At 41.8% G+C, this 20,734-nt stretch overlaps 1 protein-coding gene across 2 annotated transcripts; it reads left to right on the top strand.

Moving 5' to 3' along the window:
• The first annotated feature begins 441 nt into the window (after positions 1-441).
• On the top strand, positions 442-19,990 carry cdk12 (cyclin dependent kinase 12). 2 transcript variants are annotated; one of them, XM_008294249.1, is made up of 13 exons: positions 442-2,363; positions 6,237-6,929; positions 8,454-8,633; positions 8,712-8,851; positions 8,969-9,139; positions 10,762-10,951; positions 13,759-13,815; positions 14,102-14,203; positions 15,736-15,813; positions 17,215-17,331; positions 17,422-17,553; positions 18,438-18,649; positions 18,776-19,990. In XM_008294249.1, the coding sequence occupies exons 1-13, from the start codon at positions 1,198-1,200 to the stop codon at positions 19,225-19,227; spliced, it is 3,690 nt and encodes a 1,229-aa protein (XP_008292471.1). In that variant the 5' UTR covers positions 442-1,197; the 3' UTR covers positions 19,228-19,990. The 2 variants fall into 2 exon arrangements, with proteins under 2 accessions (XP_008292471.1, XP_008292470.1); XM_008294248.1 differs by having other exon boundaries at positions 18,438-18,661.
• The last annotated feature ends 744 nt before the right edge of the window (positions 19,991-20,734 follow it).

Below are 20,734 nucleotides of genomic sequence, written 5' to 3'. Positions count from 1 at the left end.
ATTTCCTACTATTAAGCATATGAATAATTGTATTACATACAAACACTCCTACCATTAAGAGTAATACAATAAAAATAATAATTAAAGGAAGAAAATCGATGAAACGTAGATGCAGAGAAAGGATACTCAATAAAAAATAGTTTTTATTCAGCTATTTTTTAAGTGTCACTGCCTGGCCTGCACTCACCGTGTATTGTTTTCACTAAATGGCGTTTTATTTTTATTTTTTAACATAACTTGAAAATACTGCAGTTATCATGCTAAAATTTATTTTTTTCTGTACTAAACCGAACCTCCATTGTGTTAAGAGTCCAACAGCGTCCCTGCCTGAAACATTTGATCGGTTAAAACTAATAAATTGTCGCCGATCACAACACATCTCATCATTTTGCGCCACTACGACTTCCGGGAGGCGGGCTCTTCGCTGTGATTGGACGTTGCCCGAATACGCCCAAGATTGACAGCAGCCCGGCTTCCGGCTCATTCCGCTGTGCGCAGAAGTTGCTGGTCACAGGAGCCACAATGGCGTTTGTAGTCTCCTTCAGATAGGGCTGTGGATGATATTAAATCCACCAGCATCGCCCTAAATACAGGCCTGGTTGACTTCCAGAGCCATTGATAATAAACTGGAACATCTACTGCACACGAAAATACTATGATTTCTAAGCAACATTGAATTTATAGGGGATAAAACTTACATTAAAGGGAACATGTAAACAGTACCAACCGGGTCAAGTTTTCATTTTGTTCCGAGAAACGAGCGTCTTCTAATGAAGGCTTGTTTCTGAAAGCGAACAGCGTAATTCTGTGGAATAAAAACACGTTTACTTAACTTGGCACCGGACAAGGACAGCTTTCACAAAGGGACTTTTTTCTTTTTTACCCGTCAGCTCGCTAGCTGCCGAGCGTTAGCTAGCCGGGCTAGCTAAACTGAGACGGACACGGCCGCACAATGCTGCGATATTTGGATCTTTTTTTCATTCAGTGACTAAAACAAAGTTCGCAGCTCCGGAGAACCGCTGTGGGGCTTTTCTGCGTGGAATGAGGCGGCGCTGAGGGGGACTGGACGTGAGCGGCCTGCTGTGTTTATTTTGCCCTGTTTCTGCTTTGTAACACTTGTTTTTGGCATTTGGAGTCGCTACTGTTCTCCTGTGAATGAACCGCCGAGGCCCGGTCGCAGCGGAGGCACCGTGAGGGATGCCTGGGTCGGACCGACACCATGGGACCAAGAGGAAGCCGGACTTTAGCATCGGCGGTACGCCACACCAGAGCCAGACCCCGGGCCCGACTCACAGCTCCGCGGGAGACATGACGAGCAAAGAGGTGCAGTTAAAATCTTCAATGTCTTCTTCTTCTTCGAAACGTAAACGGCATAAATCTGCTAAACATAATCGGGAATCCTCGGCGGCACCGGGACCCGAAGATTTTACCCTCGGCGACACGGCGCCGCCTGGTGTCAACGCCGTGAAGCCTCTGGTGGAGTACGATGATATCAGCTCCGACTCGGACACGTTCTCGGACCCGCCGTCCTCCAGGCCTTCCGAGAGAGGGGGCGTGGACCGGCTGGAGCTCTCACCGGACTACGACAGGGACGATATTGGCAGAGAAGTCGGCAGCAGGGGGCACAGACACTCCCGGAAGAAGTCCAAGGATCCCAATAAAGTTAGAGACTCCGGGAACGGGGAACGGGGCTACAAGAAGCGGGGCAGCAAGGACCAGGAGAAGGGGGCTACTGGGAAGAGCAAGGACCGGGCGGCGCTGTCGGGCTCCTCGTCCAAGCGCCAGGTGCAGCCGGAGGGCGACTCCAAACGTGGGGAGCTGATGCTCACCTCCCAGGTGCAGCCTGCAGCCAGCGTGGGCAGCACCACCTCATCCACATCCTCATCCCGCAGCAAGGAGAGCAGCCGCTCAGGGAAGTCCCGCAAAGACCGGCAGCAGCGCAGAGAGGGCCGGGGGGAGGGCAACCGCAGCTCCTCCCAGAGGAGCAGGGCGGACAGGGGCCACCGCAAGTCCTCCAAGAGTCACAAGTCGAGCCCTAAGGGCAAGTCTTCAGGTAGGGGCAGCCCTCGACGGAAGGGCTCTGCTCTGTCGCCAAGTCCCAGAAGAGGGGCCGGCAGTGAGAGTCCACTGGGTGGTGGGTATGGGCAGCAGGGGGATGACGGCTACTCCAGGCGGAGGACGGCCCAGCAGAGCCCCAGTCCCTACGGGGACATGTCCCGCCGCAGCAGGCAGAGGTCAGAGAGCCCCTACGGCAGCAGACACCGGTCCTCCAGCTTTGAGAGGGACAGCAGCCCCTACTCCAGGAGACGCTCCATCAGCCCCTACGGTACCCGCAGGTCCTCCAGCACCAGCCCCATGTCTCGGTGAGTATGATGTAGGGTGGTAGATCCCAGCCTAAAGCCTCACGCTGCAGGCCAAACGCTAAACAAGTCACAGACAAGGGAGTGCATTTGTGTAGGCGTGAATTTTTGTTGCCTAAAGTCAGCTTCCTAAACACATAGTCCACTAGTACCCTGTATGCAGATGAAAACCAGGGGTGTCAAATCACATCTATAAATTGGCACACTTCATATTGAACATAACCACATTACATTTACTTTCAAACACAACCAGCACACAGAAGTCGAGTCTCAGCGCTACCAGGGATTAGGGCTGTTCATGTCCACAGCGGATAGTTAAAAAAGAGTGACTAAAACTAAACGAAAAGTGGAAGCACAAAGTCCGGCTTCACAAGACGCATCTCCAGGTCTTTTCATTCATCGGCCATGCAGGGCTCAGTGGACCGACTAAAGCAAATATCTTGCAAACAAAACTTTAAAAAGGACAGCAGGAAATAGTGTTAGTGCACTGAGCAATCACTGTTAAAAAACACTGACAAAAAATAGAAAATGACCAGTCAAAGTAAAAACCATTTTTAATTTAAACCATAATAAACCTAACTGTGTTATTCTAATATGACTGCGGTGTGGACGTCTGTCACACAGCAACAAAGCGTGCGTCTCATTAAAAGTTGTGTGGCAAAGTCCAAACATGTACAACTGTTAAAAAGCTATAAAATGTCATGAAACGAGCTAACTCCTAGAACCTCAACAATAAATCTCTCACCACAAATCAGAGATTAAGTGAAGCCTTTTGCCTTCACAATCCCTCTGAAGTCACCTAATGTACTTTATCATTCTGTCACCTACCCCTGGAAACCCTCAGAAGGACTATGTTTTAAGTTTTTTTTAACAACTTTACTTTTTACTTTTTGATTTAGCATATATACGAAACACGGAAATAACCCAGGTGACACATATATTAGAGCAAAAACAAACAGCGTCACCATTTCTGGCAGTCGTAGTAACTGTTGGTTGTAGTACTCGGTTCTAGCAGCTCTATCTACAAGATACTGTAATGAAGAACATTTATAATTGCAATACTGATAACAGTGAAGGTGAAATCAGGCAAACTAATAATGGCAATGCAGACTGAAACAAGTCAGAAGGAGCTCAACAGCTAAAAGGAGGTAAAAGCAGCACTGATTTAGGAGAAGTTAAAGATAAATAGTTTCCAAACAAGGGGAGAAATTATTCTTTTTTTTCCCATTTCTCAAATACACGATCTCTTCCAGGTGAATGCAGCTCAACAGGTCATACAGACAGTTAATGAGTGGGTGGATGGTGGGAGATTTCCAATTTAAAAGTGCTATTAAAGTAGCGAATGCAAGAGCAGCCTTATGAAGACTTGAAGCTTTAGTGTTTTTTGTGAAACTAGTGGATATGGGTTCACCATCGAGCCCAATGCTACTGAAAAACAGCTAAGTACAGAAAACAAGTGGATAAAGCTTGAATATCTGAAACACAGGGTCTGTATCTAGCTTAATCTTTACTAGTCTTATTAGTCTAATATATGTCAGGGGTACAATGTTCTCAGAAGTTAAAAACATTCCACCTACACTCAGACACATGTTGATTGGGGAAGTGTAGACTATCAGTGGATTTTACAGAACAGAATCTACCCGTCAAGCTGCCTTTGGTGGTATTTTCCATCGTCCCAACACACTCTGACATCTAGTGATCGTGCATTATTGTGCAAACTGCTAAAAGGAAACTGTCTGCAGGAGTCAGAGCGTAGACTTCTCCATGTCAAAGTTTCTCCTACAACAGGAAAAAAAAAAAAAAAAAAAGCCAGAGGGTGAGAACATTTACAAGATGGAGGTTAGCGTCAAGACAGACAGGCAAGTTATTGCACAGCTCACCTTCAGCTGTTTTAGTTTCTGCAGAGCAAAATGTCAAGTAAACTGAACTGCTGCTGCTGCTGCTGCCACGCTGGTATGTAGCTTTAATCATCAGAGGCCCCGACATTTGTGATTAAATGTGAGTCATAGCTAAAAGTAGATAAAAGCCACAGATTTCTGAAAAGGCAAATTGAAATCAGCGTGGCACTCGGTAGTATCAGCACCTAATCTTTTTATTGATATTAGGATACACAGATTTTCTCCACCTTTTGCAAAGCCTGGCATAGTTTCTGGTTGAAGAAATAGAGGTGCATGTTGCAATTTAAAAATGAATTTAAGCAGGCAGAATAATGGAGTCCTAACATTTCGAAATGGTTTCAAAACAGCCTAAATGTCCTTTACCAACTTGTCTTGTTAATCATTTCAGTCCACTGGAAAGTTTTAGAACCATTTTTAGGACTTTCTTTGAACGGAGTTGTCTTTTTTGTTTTTTGAGGTTTTTATTAAATTTTTTTCAGGATCCCAATGAGGAGTTCCGTTTGTTTTTTATCAGCACTCTCCAGATTAGCGTGACCTGGGTGACTGAGAATTCACACGGACATATTTTTAGATCCAATATGTCCTGTTTTAAAAGCACCTGTTGTTTTACTCTTGGACTATAATTAGGACTGTAGCTAACAACTGTTTTAATTGTTGATTCATCTGTTAATTATAAAATATCTGAAAATGATTTTTTAAAAAACAAGTGGAATAGTGTTTTTCAGAGTCCAAGATGGCGTCCTCAATTGATTAAACCATTGAGGACGCCATCTTGTTGTCAACTATTGAATAATCAATTTGAGTAAGTTTGTAGGGAAACCAAAGGTCTCAATCCACTGATTCCAGCTTTTTACATGTGTGTACTTTCCTCTGAGTGAGAGGAAACAGAATATTTTTGCCATCATCTTGGGCTTTGGAAACCCCTGACTGATGTTTTTCCACCATTTTCTTACATTTCATCGACCAAACAGTGAATGGATTACTCAAGGGGATAATTGACAGATTAACTGATACTAAATAAAGTCAGCCGCAGCCTTTGTTTAGCTGCTAACTGTGTATTTCTGCCTCATCTATCACATTTACTATTGTTGTTGGGAGGATAAGGGCCGCGACTAATGATTTTTTTTTACATTGCCATTTAATCGTTGAGTTGTTTTGGTTGTAAAATGTCAGAAAATAGAAAAAAAAAGTCGATGGAGAAGACTTCCTCAAATGGCTCGCTTTGTCCACAACCCAAATATATTCAGTTTGCTGTTATAGACGAGGAAAGAAAATCAGAAGATATTCATATTTAATAAGCTGGAATCTGAAGATTTTGACTTTATTTTCTTTGAAAAATTAAGTCGTATAAAAAAAGTCGTCAGTAATTAATTAAATAGTTGATGACTCATCAGTTTATCAATTAATCATTGCAGCTTTAAGCTCTAAGTTATGCAAATGTAGTAATTTGTCTTTAATTTGTCTTTATTTCTGTATCAGAAAAGAAGAAAGAAACTAGAAAATGATCCAATTTAAGAAGCCGAAATAAGAGAATTTAAACTTCTTTTTCTTACAAATTGCTCAAACCAATTATTGAAGTAGTTGGACATTAATTTAAACAGTTGACAACCAGTCAAATCATCACGGCTCTACTTAGAACTTGATCAGTGAGCATTTTATTTTGTGACGACCCACTTCAAAAAGCCTGCAACATGCTTTATTCCCCTGGCCTGCCATAGAGGAGGAAAGAAAGTAGATGGAAGAGGAAATAGAATTTAGACTTATTTTTTCTTACAAAATAGCTAAAACTGATTATTGAAATAGTTGGAAGTGATTTTAAATGGTTGACAAGAAGTCAGTTAATCAATCAATTGATGCAGGTTTACTGATAAGGTCATAGGCGACCATTTTGTTTAGTGACTCCCCACTTAAAACGCCTGCAATGTGTTCTATCCTACAAGTTTATTGCCATTTCTAAAGATGTATTTGTTCTTTTCAGCCGCTCCGGCCGCTCCAGGAGTCGCTCCCCGCTGCCCTACTCTTCCTCCCGCCGCTCGTCTTCTCGTTCCCGCAGTAAGAGACACACTTCTTCTGGTGTAGCCGGCGGCAGCAGCCACAGCAGCCGACCAGCCAGCCGCTCGCCTCCCTCCTCCCGCCTGCCGTTAAACTCCAGCCTTGGAGCCGAGCTGAGCCGCAGGAAAAAGGAACGCCAGGCTGCCGAGGCGGCGGCGCGGGCCAGCGGTGGCGGTGCGTCGCCTCCACCGGCGACTCGCAAACCCACCGGCGCTGCGTCATCATTGCGGCCGGCTAAAGCTGAGGCTCCACAGTCGGACAGAGACTCGACAGCAGAACCTCAGCCGCCGCCATCGTTACCCCAGGACGCTGCCGGGGCTGAAGATCAGGTCACTCCAGCTCCACCTTCCTCCTCCACCGCCTCTCCTGCACCTCCTCCACCTCAGCCATCTCCTCCTGTGGCGCCCAGTCCAGCCACCCAGGCTCCTCCACCACCTCCACCTCCACCGCCTCAGGCAGAAATACATATTCAGCCTCCCACGGCCCCCAACGCATCCCAGCCCAAATCGCCAGCTTCGGTTCCTGCTCACAGCCCCGTCCGACAGACGCAGATGCACAAGACGTCGACTCTGCCTCCTCTGCCTTTACCACCTGTACTGCTGGGAAACGCTCAGGACAGGTGAGAAAGCCCCACCAGCCACACTGCATTATGCACTCTATCTCAGCTCGTCTCTTGTGTACTGTATGAGTCCACTTTTAGTAGTTGCCATACTGTAAAAAAGTTGAGAGCACATATTTGGATCTTGAGTTTCCTCAGTTTTCATTGCTCTGAACTCGCCAGCATGTCTTCTTTCAAAAGAAAATCACCAAATTACACCATTTATCAGAGACAAAAACTCTAAAAACAGAAAACATTGTCAAATTTTCAACTTTCCAACAGTCCTTGAACTATTTATTTGCAACCTGGAGTTTGTCAGAAAAATCTAAACTCGTGATATTTCAGCACAATCACTTTATTGTACATGCATTATTAAAAAATTGCCTAAAATAAAACAGTTCTTCTAATGAAATTTGGTTAGAATCAAAATAAAACAAATTTTTTTGTGTTCTCCGACACAACTGTGACGCCTTTAGTGACTCAGCTGTGAGCAACGAGACTAAAACTTAAGGACTTTTCAGTGTTTACACAAGTCCTAGTCTCTCATATGGTGTTCCATCGGAAAACATAACCAAATTTCTTTAAAATCGATTTGTTCTATATATATATAATTTATAAGTTTACCTAAAATAACTAACTTAATCTAACCTCAGCCCACCCTTAAAGGTCTTAGTGACTCAGCCATAACAGTCACATAACAAAAATTCAGGAGCTTTTTAGTGTAACTGCGTTGAACTGCAGCTTGCGTTTACACAAGTCCTTGAACCACTAATCTGTGATGTGACTACTGGACAGCGTAACCAAATTTAATCTCACAGTTGGGATATTTAATCAAGAATCCTTTCATTCTCCATGTCTGATTTATAAATTTGACCAAAAATAGCTGGATTGCTCCAACCAGACTCGTGACTAGTGTCTTAGCTGTGACCAACAGTCAACTCTGAGGTTATTCGGCTGAACTGCAGGCAGTGTTTACAGAGCAGACGGGAAACAAGGACGCAAATTATGTAGAGCCACCATTTCCCTCCCAGTATTGGTAACACCTTTGGGCACTAGGAAGAATTTTGTAAATGCTAATTAATTATTATTATTATTTTTTTTTTTTGTAAATGAAGTAGTCAAAGAAGTTCAGCTTTCACCTTATATGAATTTGGGCGTTATAACTGTCATACTGCACAGAAGACATTTTTGGCTTCTCATGTAGTCTAGCCGTGGTTGAGCTGTGTTCATAGAGGTGCAGGACTTTATATTGCAGTGAAAAATGAGGAAAAATGCAACAAAAACCACAGAGAAGTTGTGTACAGTTCAGACGGTTAAGCCTGTAGGGAAAAAAAACAGGAGTAATGATTTTTTTCTGACTCTCTTTTATTATTCGTCACAAGGTCCCTTTCACTTTTCTGTAAGCTAAACACTTATTAGTCACAGCTGTTGCCTGTACTGTGTGAAATTTTTAGATTAGTTTTTCCACCAGCTTGAATATAATTTAAAAGACTTTTCAAACATGTTGTTAGTTTGTCTGAAATGTTGTGTATTTTGCTCCGCCAGTCCAAAGAAGTCCACCCCTCCTCAGAGGCTATCGAGAAAGGAAAAAGAGGTCCGCAGTCGGCCTTCTCTCAGCGACCTTCCTTTACCGCCCACCCTGCCTGGAGGCGACTCCTCACCCCCGCAGTCCCCCATCCGCCAGCCGCCTCCGTTACCCCAAACAGCCCTAAAGAAGAGACCAAAGTCAGTTTCTTTATCACCCACACTCTTAGAATCAGCTTTCTGTTAAACCTGATTTAACTGGTTTTCTTTTGTTTCTAGGATTTGTTGCCCGCGATACGGTGAGCGCAAACATACCCAGAGTGACTGGGGCAAACGCTGTGTAGATAAATTTGATATAATCGGCATCATTGGGGAAGGAACCTATGGCCAGGTGTATAAGGCCAAGGACAAAGACACTGGTAAGCCAATGTTTTCTGCATTTCTGTCACTTACACTTGTGTTTTTTTTTATTCTAAAAGTCAAAATCCAATAACTAACATGACTCCTTCTCTAAATGTGCTTTTCTACCATGATAGGTGAACTTGTGGCTTTGAAGAAAGTGCGTTTGGACAATGAGAAGGAGGGGTTTCCCATCACGGCCATCCGAGAGATCAAGATCTTGCGGCAGCTCAAACACCGCAGCGTTGTCAACATGAAGGAAATCGTCACCGACAAGCAGGATGCTCTCGACTTCAAAAAGGATAAAGGTAAGGAGGGATAAACGTCTTCTGCCAGGAAAACTAACGGTAAACTCACGGAGCAGACGAGCGCTGTTTGTCTGAAACTGCCGGATGTATTTCTGGTTATCGGTGCAACGTTGGAGATGTGAAAGCAAAGCCGCTGCAGTTGTAGAAAGCTCAGGGCTGAATGATGCCATAAAAATAAAGCAAAGCACACTCATCTATCACAAAAAAGACAAACCTGTAAGAAGATTTTAATGAGTACAAGTTGTCCAAAAGACAGATTTCTACATTTGCATGCAGCGGAGGTGAAAGCTGCAAGAAGTAATTCATCATTTGTCAACTTTTAAGTTAGTTGTCAGTTAGTTTGATATCAATTTTAGTAATTTTTAAAAAGAGAAAAAGTCTAAAATCTCTGATTGCAGCTTCTTAAATGTATAGATTTCCTGTTTTCTTTCCTCCTGTACAACAGTAAACTCAATATCTTTGGGTTGGGGTCTTGTCATTTTTCTGACAAGCAAGTAGTCAACAGATTAAGTGACAATAAAAATAGTAATTATGTACAACAACAGCAAATAATAGACAGTGGTAGATGGGAGATGCAGACTATTACTACACTGGGGCTGCAACTAACAATTGTTTTTGTTGTTGGTTAGTTATTTTCTTGATTAATTGATGAAATGGTGAAAAATGTGGATCAAGATGTCCTTAAATGTCTTTTTGTCCACAAAGATGTTCAGTTTACTGTCACAGAGGAGGAAAGAAAACAGAAAATATTCACATTTAGGAAGCAGAAATCTGAATTTTGAGTTTTTAAAAAGGTCCTCAAAGTGATTCACTGATTATCAACATAGTCGGTGATTAATTTAATAGTTGACAACCTATTGATTAATTGATTGCATCTCGACTGACTGAATCGGTTTTATGGCCAAGTAGGTTGTCACATGCAAGGACTCTGACTCTGTTTTGGTGCATGAGTAAAACATTTTAAAAGAGGGATAAAAAGATTTTTTTAGTGTTACCAGGCAAATAAACAGCAAGTGGACCACATCCAAGGGGTGATAAGTACTAAAAAGTAATTCAAATATTGTGCATTAGTGCAGGAATGTGCACATTTATATCGTCTTGTATGGACAAGTTGATATGTTCAACAGGATAATAATTTTCCATCTAGAAATATTTATATATAATTTATAGTTTCATACATTGTTTGGCAACATTGGGATCAACTCAAAGATTTACAGCAGCTGGTAAACCCTTTGCACAACAAAAGCAGAGAGATAAAAAGGTTTTTCTTTTTCGTAGTCAACTCTAATCCTAATATACATCCAGTAATATAAGAAAAGCAGGAAAAACACAACAGTCAGGCCTGATATAATTAGTTTCATTAGTTATTTGGCAGCAGATACAGTTGCTGCGGTCGCTGTGATGATTCACTTCTCCTTTAGAGTTTAGACCACAGAGAGCAGTTCTGCAAGTTTCCCAGTGTGGCTTAGTGATGATTTACACTTTAATAATGTTGTGACAGAACACAGATCCACTGTTTCATTCCAGCACTCTGGCGAGAGAAGCACGTTTGAGGCCAGGTTGATGTTTCCGAGCTGTAACGTGTCATCACAGATGTGCGGTTCGTGTGTTTGTGATTCCAGGTGCTTTTTACCTGGTGTTTGAGTACATGGACCACGACCTGATGGGCCTGCTGGAGTCGGGCCTGGTCCAGTTCTCCCACGAACACATCCGCAGCTTCATGCGCCAGCTGATGGAGGGTCTGGACTACTGCCATAAGAACAACTTCCTGCACAGAGACATCAAATGCTCCAACATACTGCTCAACAACAGGTAGGGAGCAGAAGAAACACTGGAGAATCTGGTTCTGATCCCGATTATTAGTAGTCAAAGAGACCTACAACTGATATTTGGAGCAGATGTACAGCTGCAGTAAAATTTGGAAATGTTGGTGTTTAAGTCTCTAGTAGAAGAACACAAAACTTGGTTGAAATGCCTATTTTAACTCATATTTACTTGTTTTTAACCATTTATTCTTCAGTGTTGTGAGTTGATAGATCAGCTCAGTGGGCAGGAAGTTACGTCAAATCGAAGCGTTTTTAATACAATTTGATAAACGCAGCTGCATCAGAGCCAAAGTAGCATATTTTTCAAGTATTGGGAATCTGCTTAACCCTTTCAACACCATAGTCCACTATACCGGTTTGCGGCTTTCAACCCGTCTACCCTGCAGACCGGTTTAACGGGCTCCATTATATGGGGACTTTCTGTTACATTCATTTTGATTGTCTATCAGTGGGAATCCCCGTACGGGAACACGCGATTCAGTCATGAAATAAATTATGCAAATAGTCATAATAATAATAATACGAATAATAATCATAATACAACTAATAATAATTGCATACAGGGTTCTCGCCAGCGTCATGACAGAGTAACGGCCTGAAAAATTTTCACTGCAAATTGGGCCGATACGTTGTTTTCAAGGGTACGTAATGGGAAAATATTTCACAATAGGCGCCAATGGAGTTTCACTACCGCCGTCTTCGCCACTAACGCTGCTATTCGCTAGCATATTTGCTGCTAACTGTTAGCAGCATTCGCTAAGACCCCCACTGCCGCCGACTTCTCCCTCCCCCCATGTCGCCAACGACAACGACCCCCCCAGTAATTAAAGCCAAAGTTACTTCGTGTTGAAGGGATTAATTCATATTTTACATATTTTAAGCCACTTATTCTTCAGTGTTATGAGTTGATAGATCAGTTCTGTGGGCAGGAAGTTACTTGAAATCACATTTTTAGACTGTTGGGAATCTGCTTAAACCAAAACGATACCACAAAATGTTGAAAATCTGTACAATAATCTGCAGTAACAACTATTTTTTACTTGAATTTAGTTGCCTCAGCATCACTTCCAGGTTACTTTATCCACTATTTATTACCGTGTTTGTTTACTTTAGTCCCTCTAATCTGCTCAATTAAAATCACAGTAAAAAAATATCATCCGTTAAGTTGCATTATCCACTTTAATACCTTCAAATGCAGCTAAATACTGTCACACAATCGACTGCTACTTTTAATTATCAGATTCCAAGTGTTTCCAGGTGCATCAGCAGGAAAGTTAATCGCTTTTGTGCTAATTTAATCGCGCACTTGAAATAACAGCAGCGAAGGAGCGCAGCGACTCCTCACAGATGGTTGCTCGGCACAGTCGCGCATCCAAACTGCAACCATTACAGGACGCATGAAAACCGGAGCTAAATGAGCTGCCAGGACCAGAGACGCTAATAAAAGAAAAAGACAAAATGTGTGTTTTGCTGTGTAATGGAGCGTTGGGAGCCACACTGTTCGCAGTTACTGTACGGCTGACTTTAAATAGACGTTAGAATGGGAGCATTTGCACCTAATCGCTGCTGAGTTTGACCTTCTCTAAGTGTCTGTTTGCTTTTTACAGAAGCAGTGAACTGATACTTGGCGGTGTCAGTGTTTAGTGACGTGAAGTAGGCAAATTAGACATTTGGAGTAACGTTTTGGGCCAGAGCAGATGCTTTGTTAAGTTGAAAGTTGTGTTTTAGGGTGAAGTGAGCGACAATATTTCTATTTATTAATCCATTGACTATTTTACTGTTTAACTGTCCTGCAAAAAGCAACATGACCAGTTGATTAAAGTTGATTTGACAAACTATATGTGATTGTATAATGCACCATAGTACAAAATGTTTTAAAGTACAAAACTGTAGGGTTAAACTAGAACGTTAAAAACATAAATAAAAATGAAAGGACTTACTATTTAAACTGCCACTTTAAAAGAAAGTTTCATTTAAACCCTTAACACAGTGAAAAAAGTCCAATAAACAAAGTGGACATTGTGGATATTTGACAAGACGAAGCAGCTAAAGCAGCTACTCTCCTTTTATTGTCTATTTCTTTTTTGATGTTGGTAGTAGCTTTGAATTTTTTTTGATAATACAGCCAAATTCAGAGCACGGCCGCCATCTTTAACTGGTGTTTGGTGAGTTCATCAGACACGTTTGTGGTTATAAAACCAGGTTTTAGGCAGCAGAGCAGCTACTACGTTGTCTCATGATGCTGCGTTTCAGTCACTATTTCATTCTCGTTTTGTTGACTGACATCAGAAACAGCGAAATCTTTAAACGAGAAGAGCTTAATCAGGAATTCAGCTGTATTAAATGCAGTTTATGTGAGCACAGAGAGCAGGAGAGAAGCTACCAGATGTAAAGGTTCCTGCACGTCAGATGCTTCCTGTGTGTTTCCCTTCAGTGCTGTGGTTTACAGTTCCAGCTGCACAGTGTACAAACCACCTTTGTCTTCTGTGATCACTGGAAATACTCTCGTATTTTCAAAACTTTTTACCAACCTGAACCTCGAACACTGAGCCAGACTTGCTGAAACTTTTCTGTCGACTGTAGCTGACCAATGAGTGGAGCAAAAAAACCACGAACATTACAGTAAATTCAAGCCTTCTAGAGAAAAATATGTTGACTCATTCTAGCGTCTCCACTGTCTTTAATGTGCTGACTCATCTTGGCAGCGTGAGTTGACACTGACTGACTGAGTGTGTTTGCTTGGCACCGTTCTTCCTTATCTCACATGTTTGTTATCTGGGTTTCTTGGTACAGAGGTCAAATCAAACTGGCTGACTTCGGCTTGGCTCGTCTTTACAACTCTGATGAAAGGTAAGACGAGTAAATACGTGCTCTATGCGGAGGCTTTATCCGCTGGAGTCCGCACAGATCTGATCGGACTCGATGTGTTTATGATGATTGTAAATAAACCTCAGCATGAGTTTGCGTTTTCCCTCTTTGCTGTTGTTGTTTTGCAGTGATGCTCCACTAGATGGAGCTGTGACTCAGCACAGTTATTTATTTACAGATGAAGTGTTTCTGTTTGGACACTTGGGGGCAGAGGTGTTGTATGAATGTGAACTGACCTACTGTTGTCTTCCTTCTCTTTGCCCTGCAGTCGTCCTTACACTAATAAAGTAATCACACTATGGTACCGGCCTCCTGAGCTTCTGCTGGGAGAGGAGAGGTATTCTCCAGCCATCGATGTTTGGAGCTGTGGGTGAGTCCAGAACTGTCACGTCGTATGAGCTGATTGGAGCTGCATTACCTGTGTGTTATCTTACCTTCTAACAAAAGAAAACAGACAAAATAAAACCTGAGAGTTTCTAAAGTTTCAATTTAACCTATAGTTCTTTTCATTGTTGATTAATCTTTTAATTTTTTTCTCAACTAATTGATGAGTTTGGCTGATTGAATGTCAGAAGCTACTGAAAAATGTGCATCAGTGTTCCACAAAGACAACATCCTCACGTCAAACATATCTTGTTTTTTCCGCTACTCATAAATCGAAGAGGAAAGGAATCAAATATTCACATTTAAGAAGATAGAATCAGAGGATTTTGACCTTTATTGCTCTTAAAAATGTACTCAAGCTAATTAATTATAGGTCAAAATAGTTGACAACTAATCAATCACTCGTTGCAGCTCCAAATAACCCAAAAATATTCACTTTACTGTCATGGAGGAGGAAAGAAACCACGAAATATTACATTTTATTAGCTGTAATCTGAGATCTTTTGCTTTTTTTCAGAAAAATGACTCAAATCAATTTTAAAAAAACAGATTACATTAATAGTTGACAAGTAATTGATAAATCAGTTACCCTAATAGCCAAAGAGATTCAGTTTAGTGTCACTGCAGAGAGAAGAAAGCAGAAAATATTTACATTTACGAAGTTAGAATCAGAGAATTTTGACCTTTTTTGTTTTTAAATTGTCAAAATAGTTGACAGCTTATCGATTAATCGTTGCAGCTCTGAAAATCACAGAAAAGATCAAAGTAAATATATGAATACATGCAGATTTGGACTAATATAGTTTTGGATGACGCAACTTTTCGTCCAGATGAGTCCAGCTGCTTTAACACTTTCTCCGTACAGTAAATGCTGCATTAGCTGTTTTTTCCACCAAAAAGAAAAGATTCACAAATCACAATTACTCTCTCAGTCTCCCTCCTCAGTATCCTCTGTAGATACCAGACTTAAAATGCTTAGCGATATTATTTTTATGCCACGAGGAGGAAAACTTGACAGAAGAAGTAAATAAAGAACAGGTGTGTTCAGTATTTTTTTTTGTGCAATGTAAGCAAATGCAGTATTTGGAGAATTGTGGATGTTTGCAGCACACTGAGTCTGTTTCCTTTCTAATCTGGAGCCACTGTGGGGATCAGGAGGCGAATTTAGCTCAGTCAGCCGTGAGATAATTGATTTTCCTCTTTACCTGTGCGCTGTGCTGCCAAATTGAACTTGGTTCTGGACCGTTTTATGCAATAATTAATTTTTTAGGCAACAAGATTATTTGTGAACCTTCTTACTTCACTTTACATTTTCACAAAACTATAACGTTTGTTCAAATCGCATGCAGATGGTATCTACTTTATGTTTACTAATGTGAGAATCTAAAAGAAAATAATTGGAAGGTAGACTCATTCTGGGAAAAAAAGTGCTTTAAAGTAGCATTTAATTATTTAAATGTGTGTATGTTTTCTTACTTAGCCTACATCCTAATTTTTCTACATCTTGTCGTGACTCAGGTGTATTCTTGGAGAGCTCTTCACCAAGAAGCCCATCTTCCAGGCCAACCAGGAACTCCTACAGCTGGAGCTCATCAGGTAGAAAACACATCTGTAGACAGTCTCATTACAGCTAAACTGCATTGTCCATTAGGCTTTGAGGGAAACGTAACATCTGCCAGATTATGCTTGTTTGTGACGTATCACAAATGTTAATTTTGCCATTTTGGCCTGTACATCATGTTTTTACAATATATAATACAGTTAGAGAAAAGGAACACTGAATACCAGAGAGGGGACATCATTTGAAAACTTCCAAAAAGCAAAGCAAAGCAAAATCTAAAAAGAATTGCACAGTACCCCCCAAAAATGCTTCAAACAAAGCATAAAGGATCATATGTGAACCTCCTTCACCAGATAGTTTTGGTGCTTAAACACACTGACTGTTTATAAAAGAACAGCGAGAGGAAAGTTAAGATAAACAACAACTGAAAACCTAAGTCTGAGAATAGTGATCCTAATGGGTCATGAATCCTGGACGACTGAAGTCCTGTTGCTGACTTAGACCTTCTTATTCCCCTCCTCCTTTTTCATGTGGACTTTAAAGTGGAAGTCCTTGCTTTCCAGTCAGGGATTAATCAGAATGTAGTTTACTCGTGTAGGAACATATGGTTTCCCGGTAGTCAGCGCTGGACCCTGAGGAGAAGCTTCAAACATTTAGTATAATAGTTGTGTTTTTACCCAAACTGTGATGTTTTTCCTAAACCTAAGTGAGTAATTTTGATGCATTTGTCGTAAGAGTGTCAACCAAAGTGTGACATTTCCATTAACTTAACCTTGTAGTTCTTGTTCCCAAACCAAACAGAGAAGCAAAAGTAAACAACCACTCAAAGTGAAACTTAAGTCTGAGAATAATGTTCCTACGCAGGATGTGTGTTACAGAACATAAACAAGCATGCAGTTCACTTGTGTCGTCTTTTATTCATTGTTCTATTATCTCACGCTGATCGACTTTAAAGTTTTGCATTGTTTTGTGTAGTTTATTTATTGCTGTGTGGTTGTTCTCTTGATCTATTTCTGCCCAGGGACGTCAGCTGGTGCAGTTACTTTTAATTGTCCCTGCAAAATAAACAGATGAACTTGTAGAGGAACATCGTTTTTAGGAAACAGGAGAAGAACGTTGTAAAAGTCTCAACCAAACCGTGATATCTCTAAACTTATCCGTATAGTTTCAGTGTCCACACCTAGAAAACAGAAAAGCAAACAAGTGGAAACCAAACATAGATCTTTGTGGTTTTTTCAAACTAAAAGCCTTTCCTACAACTTCACAGTCTCACCTTCTATTTCAAAATAAAATACAAAAAAATGTAAGCATTAAACTGAATGCACTTCAGCTGTAGAGGAATGAAATTTTTGGAAACAGCAGTGCTCTTGTAATCCTTTCTTTTACAGCCTTGCTACCTTATTTCTTCACCCCTGACCTTGTCTCTTTTCTTCCAGCCGTCTGTGTGGGAGTCCCTGTCCTGCAGTCTGGCCCGACGTCATCAAACTCCCCCTCTTCAACACCATGAAGCCCAAGAAGCAGTACAGACGGCGACTGCGGGAAGAGTTTGCCTTGTATGTCGCCCTGCTGCACTTTCCTACAGTAGCTGTTGATCAGCCCTTTGTCTGGTTCTGCAGGTGAAATGTCTGTTTTCTTCAACACAGTTTACCGACTCCTGCCCTGGACCTGCTGGACCGAATGTTGACCCTCGACCCCGCACGCCGCTGCACATCGGAACAAGCTCTGTTCAGCGACTTCCTGTGTGACGTGGAGCCCAGCAAGATGCCGCCACCAGAGTCAGTAGCTCGAGGCAGAATATCAGCAGAGAGCTCGCATTTAACTTTCAGGCTTTCGTTAACACTCTAAACCCAAAGCAGTTCCTGGATGTTTTTATTTGTCACATTTTTCCCCCACTGTTTGCTCATTTTTCACTGCAATATAAAGTCCTGCACCTCTATGGAAACAGACCAACCATGAAGAAGGAGAGAGAACTCAGACATGTCTTCTGTGCAGCATGACACAGATAGAATTTTAAAAATCACAGAAAAACAATAAAAGGATTTTGATCGCTTATATTAAAAAGGTCGGAAAGTTTCCACAGGTGTTAGTAACACTGGAAAATACACAGTGGCTCTACAGATTATAGATACTTACTTGAATTAGCTTTTAAATGAGACATGAAAAGTAATTTTGATGAAATATTCTCATTTTAAGCTTAGATTTGGTTTATTTTGCTGAACGTGTCATAACAGTTGAGTAGTTCAAGACCCGTCAGAAGGTTAGAAATCAAACAACTTCTTGCTTGCACCAAGGAGTTCAGACTTTTGTGTTTATTTACGGAATTTTGTAATTACAAATTATTAGTTTTTGAGTCATTTTTAAATGGGACATACTGAATAAAAAGATTTCAAGCTTAGATTAGGTTAATTTTCCCAAAAGAAGTCTCAAATGATTAGTTTGAGGACCATCAGAAAGTTGAGGATTCTTTGTTTCTGCAGTGCTTGGCTCTGATAAATGGTGGGATTTTGGTGAACATTTGTCAAACCTGCCGGCTGATTCTGGGGTTCAGAGGGTTAATCAGTTTAGTATCAGAAGTGCATATGTTGTCGACTTGTGTTCAATAGATAAAATGCATATATTTACATTTTTACTAATTTCTGGTGCCCTTCTGTGTGTCCAGTCTTCCTCACCACCAGGACTGCCACGAGTTGTGGAGTAAGAAGCGGAGGCGTGCACGTCAGAGCGGGCTGCCTGAGGATGTGCCTGTGCCCAAAGTGCCCCGAAAAGATACGACCGGAACCTCCAGCGGAGAGAACAGTCGACCCCAAAGCAGCCCGACCGGAGCCCCGCCGCCTCCCCCAGGAAAGCCGCCCTCCACAGCCAACTTAGAGAGTGAGTTGTCAGGTAACAGACACCCTCAGTGGTATTTTACTAATAACGCTCTTGGACTTTTACTATTCTGCTAAAAATCTGTAAACACTACTCAGTTCATCTGTTCTTCTGCTTGTGTGTGTTCAGGTTTGGGAGCGGCCGCCGAGCAGCTGAACCAGACAGAGCTGGCGGTTCTTCTGAACCTCCTCCAGGGCCAGACGGACCTCAGCATGCCCCAGGTGGCCCAGCTCCTCAACCTCTCCAACCCAGAGACTCTCAGCCAGCTGCTGACGGCTCTCAACGAGGCCTCCGACCACCAGGGGGCGTCAGAGGACCAAGCCCAGCCCGCCGCCGCCAGCAGGCCTCAGCCCCCGGAGCCGCCTCCCGAGCCCCAGGAGCTCTCGCCCGCGTCCGGAGAGCCGCCGCTCAGCCAGGAAGACCAGGCCAACCTGCTGGCTCTCATTCTGGGCCACATCATGAAGCCGCAAACCGAGGAGCAAGACGATGAAAGCAATGGCGTTCAATCAGAGGAGGCACTAACGCGCGGTTCGTCCGCTTCTACTACTGATTGCAAGGGCAAGTCTGGGTTTAGTCTTTAGGGGGCAAAAATCCGATCGCACCAAGGTCAGTTTGAAACCATAGGAATGTGGAGAGCAGGGAAGGGAACAAGAAGCTGGATGAAGATTCCTATATACGCTATCAAGTGAATTATATTTTAGAAAACCTAATGAGTTCTGCAAAAATGACCAGTTATCCAAATAAATTAGATCTGTCCCTTCTTTTATTCCTGAAACACCGGTGACGCGCTCTCCCATCTTGCCCTGTTAGCACCTCTAGTATACAAAAACAGCAGAAGGAAGAATGTCTCCAGAGCTTAACCAGGTAAAGGCTGGTGCACACGGACATCGCTGGTGTACACAATAAACCAGAAGAGAGCATAGTGTTATTCATTTTAGTAAAAAAAAAAGAAATACGGAAGGTTCACACTGTATTGTTCCCACGTTTCTCCCTCTTCCTCGTTTCTTCCTCACGGTCTTTGTTTCTGTCCCATTTTTCCACATGTGTTTTTTCTTCCTCACTTCATTCTCATTTCTAAAGCAGGTGTCATGGATTCTTCAGAGAGCTTTGTTGCTTTAAACGGTCTGTAATGTCAGCCTTTTTATGAAGAAAAGTCTAATAAATTATCACGTGAAAATAAATGTTTTGAATCTTTAGATCTCACCTGCATGTGTTTCTTTTAACTTTTGGTTTGTCACACATTTTTTGTTTTTGTTTTTTTTGGTTTTTTTTGTTCACTCTGGGTCACGTATTAGTTTAAAATGTGAGTAGAAAGTTGAATAAAACTGTTGACTGTGCTGCTGACACTGGAATGGTAACTGGTTATTTCACCTGTGGAGGCCTCGGGAACCTTTACAGCCTTGTTTCACTTTGCACTGCGGTAATTCGGTGGGGGAAAAAAAACAGACTTTTGTGGTTTAATAATCTTGTCCTCACCTTTATAAGACTTAAAATTCTTCCACGTAAGTCACTCTATCTGTTGATGCCCTTATTCTCACCTACTTCCCCACATTTTTCCTTTGATTTACTGCCGTTTACTGCGAAGCCAGCTGCATCTGCTGCACATAAATTAATGCGTTTATTCGCTTTGCAGTGCAAAAATGCTTCACTGTGGTTAATAAACATTCAAATATTATCAACAAGTCACCTGAAAATAGACAAATATTTGACTTTTATTTTTAAAAAATTGGGATTAACTGCACATATGCAGGTTTGTGTTTATATTTTTTTCCTCACTGGGCAGAATTAACATTGTTTTAAGTTCTATTTTTTAGCATTTTTGTGCTTGTTTGCACAGTCACCGTAGGTTCACGACTGCAAAAATACCTTAGAACTGTGAAGATTCATTTAAAGTGCTCTGCCCTCCCTCTTGTGGTGAAGGTAGGAATGTCAACACTGTGTGACTGCATGAAAAATAATAATAATAAAAGCAATTTAGGTGCTAAAATTGGCAAATATAGTTGTGGTTCATGCGTAGCTTCTCAAAATGTTGACGTCAAAAGTGCCTTGATACCTAATGTTGTGTTTTTTTTGTCCCGTTTGGCCCCT

This window comes from Stegastes partitus, unplaced genomic scaffold, assembly GCF_000690725.1.
Source record: "Stegastes partitus isolate 25-593 unplaced genomic scaffold, Stegastes_partitus-1.0.2 Scaffold950, whole genome shotgun sequence".
Taxonomy (NCBI): Eukaryota; Metazoa; Chordata; class Actinopteri; family Pomacentridae; genus Stegastes; species Stegastes partitus.
The sequence above is the reverse complement of the archived record's forward strand: the minus strand, read 5'-3'. Positions and strand labels throughout refer to the sequence as shown.

Bases quoted from the DNA above. Each gene is read 5' to 3' on its own strand.
- cdk12 (XM_008294248.1), top strand. From the start codon at position 1,198: ATGCCTGGGTCGGACCGACACCATGGGACCAAGAGGAAGCCGGACTTT. The intron at 15,814-17,214 runs GTAGAAAACACA...CTTTTCTTCCAG, and splicing joins CTACAGCTGGAGCTCATCAG to CCGTCTGTGTGGGAGTCCCT. The intron at 17,332-17,421 runs GTATGTCGCCCT...TCTTCAACACAG, and splicing joins CTGCGGGAAGAGTTTGCCTT to TTTACCGACTCCTGCCCTGG.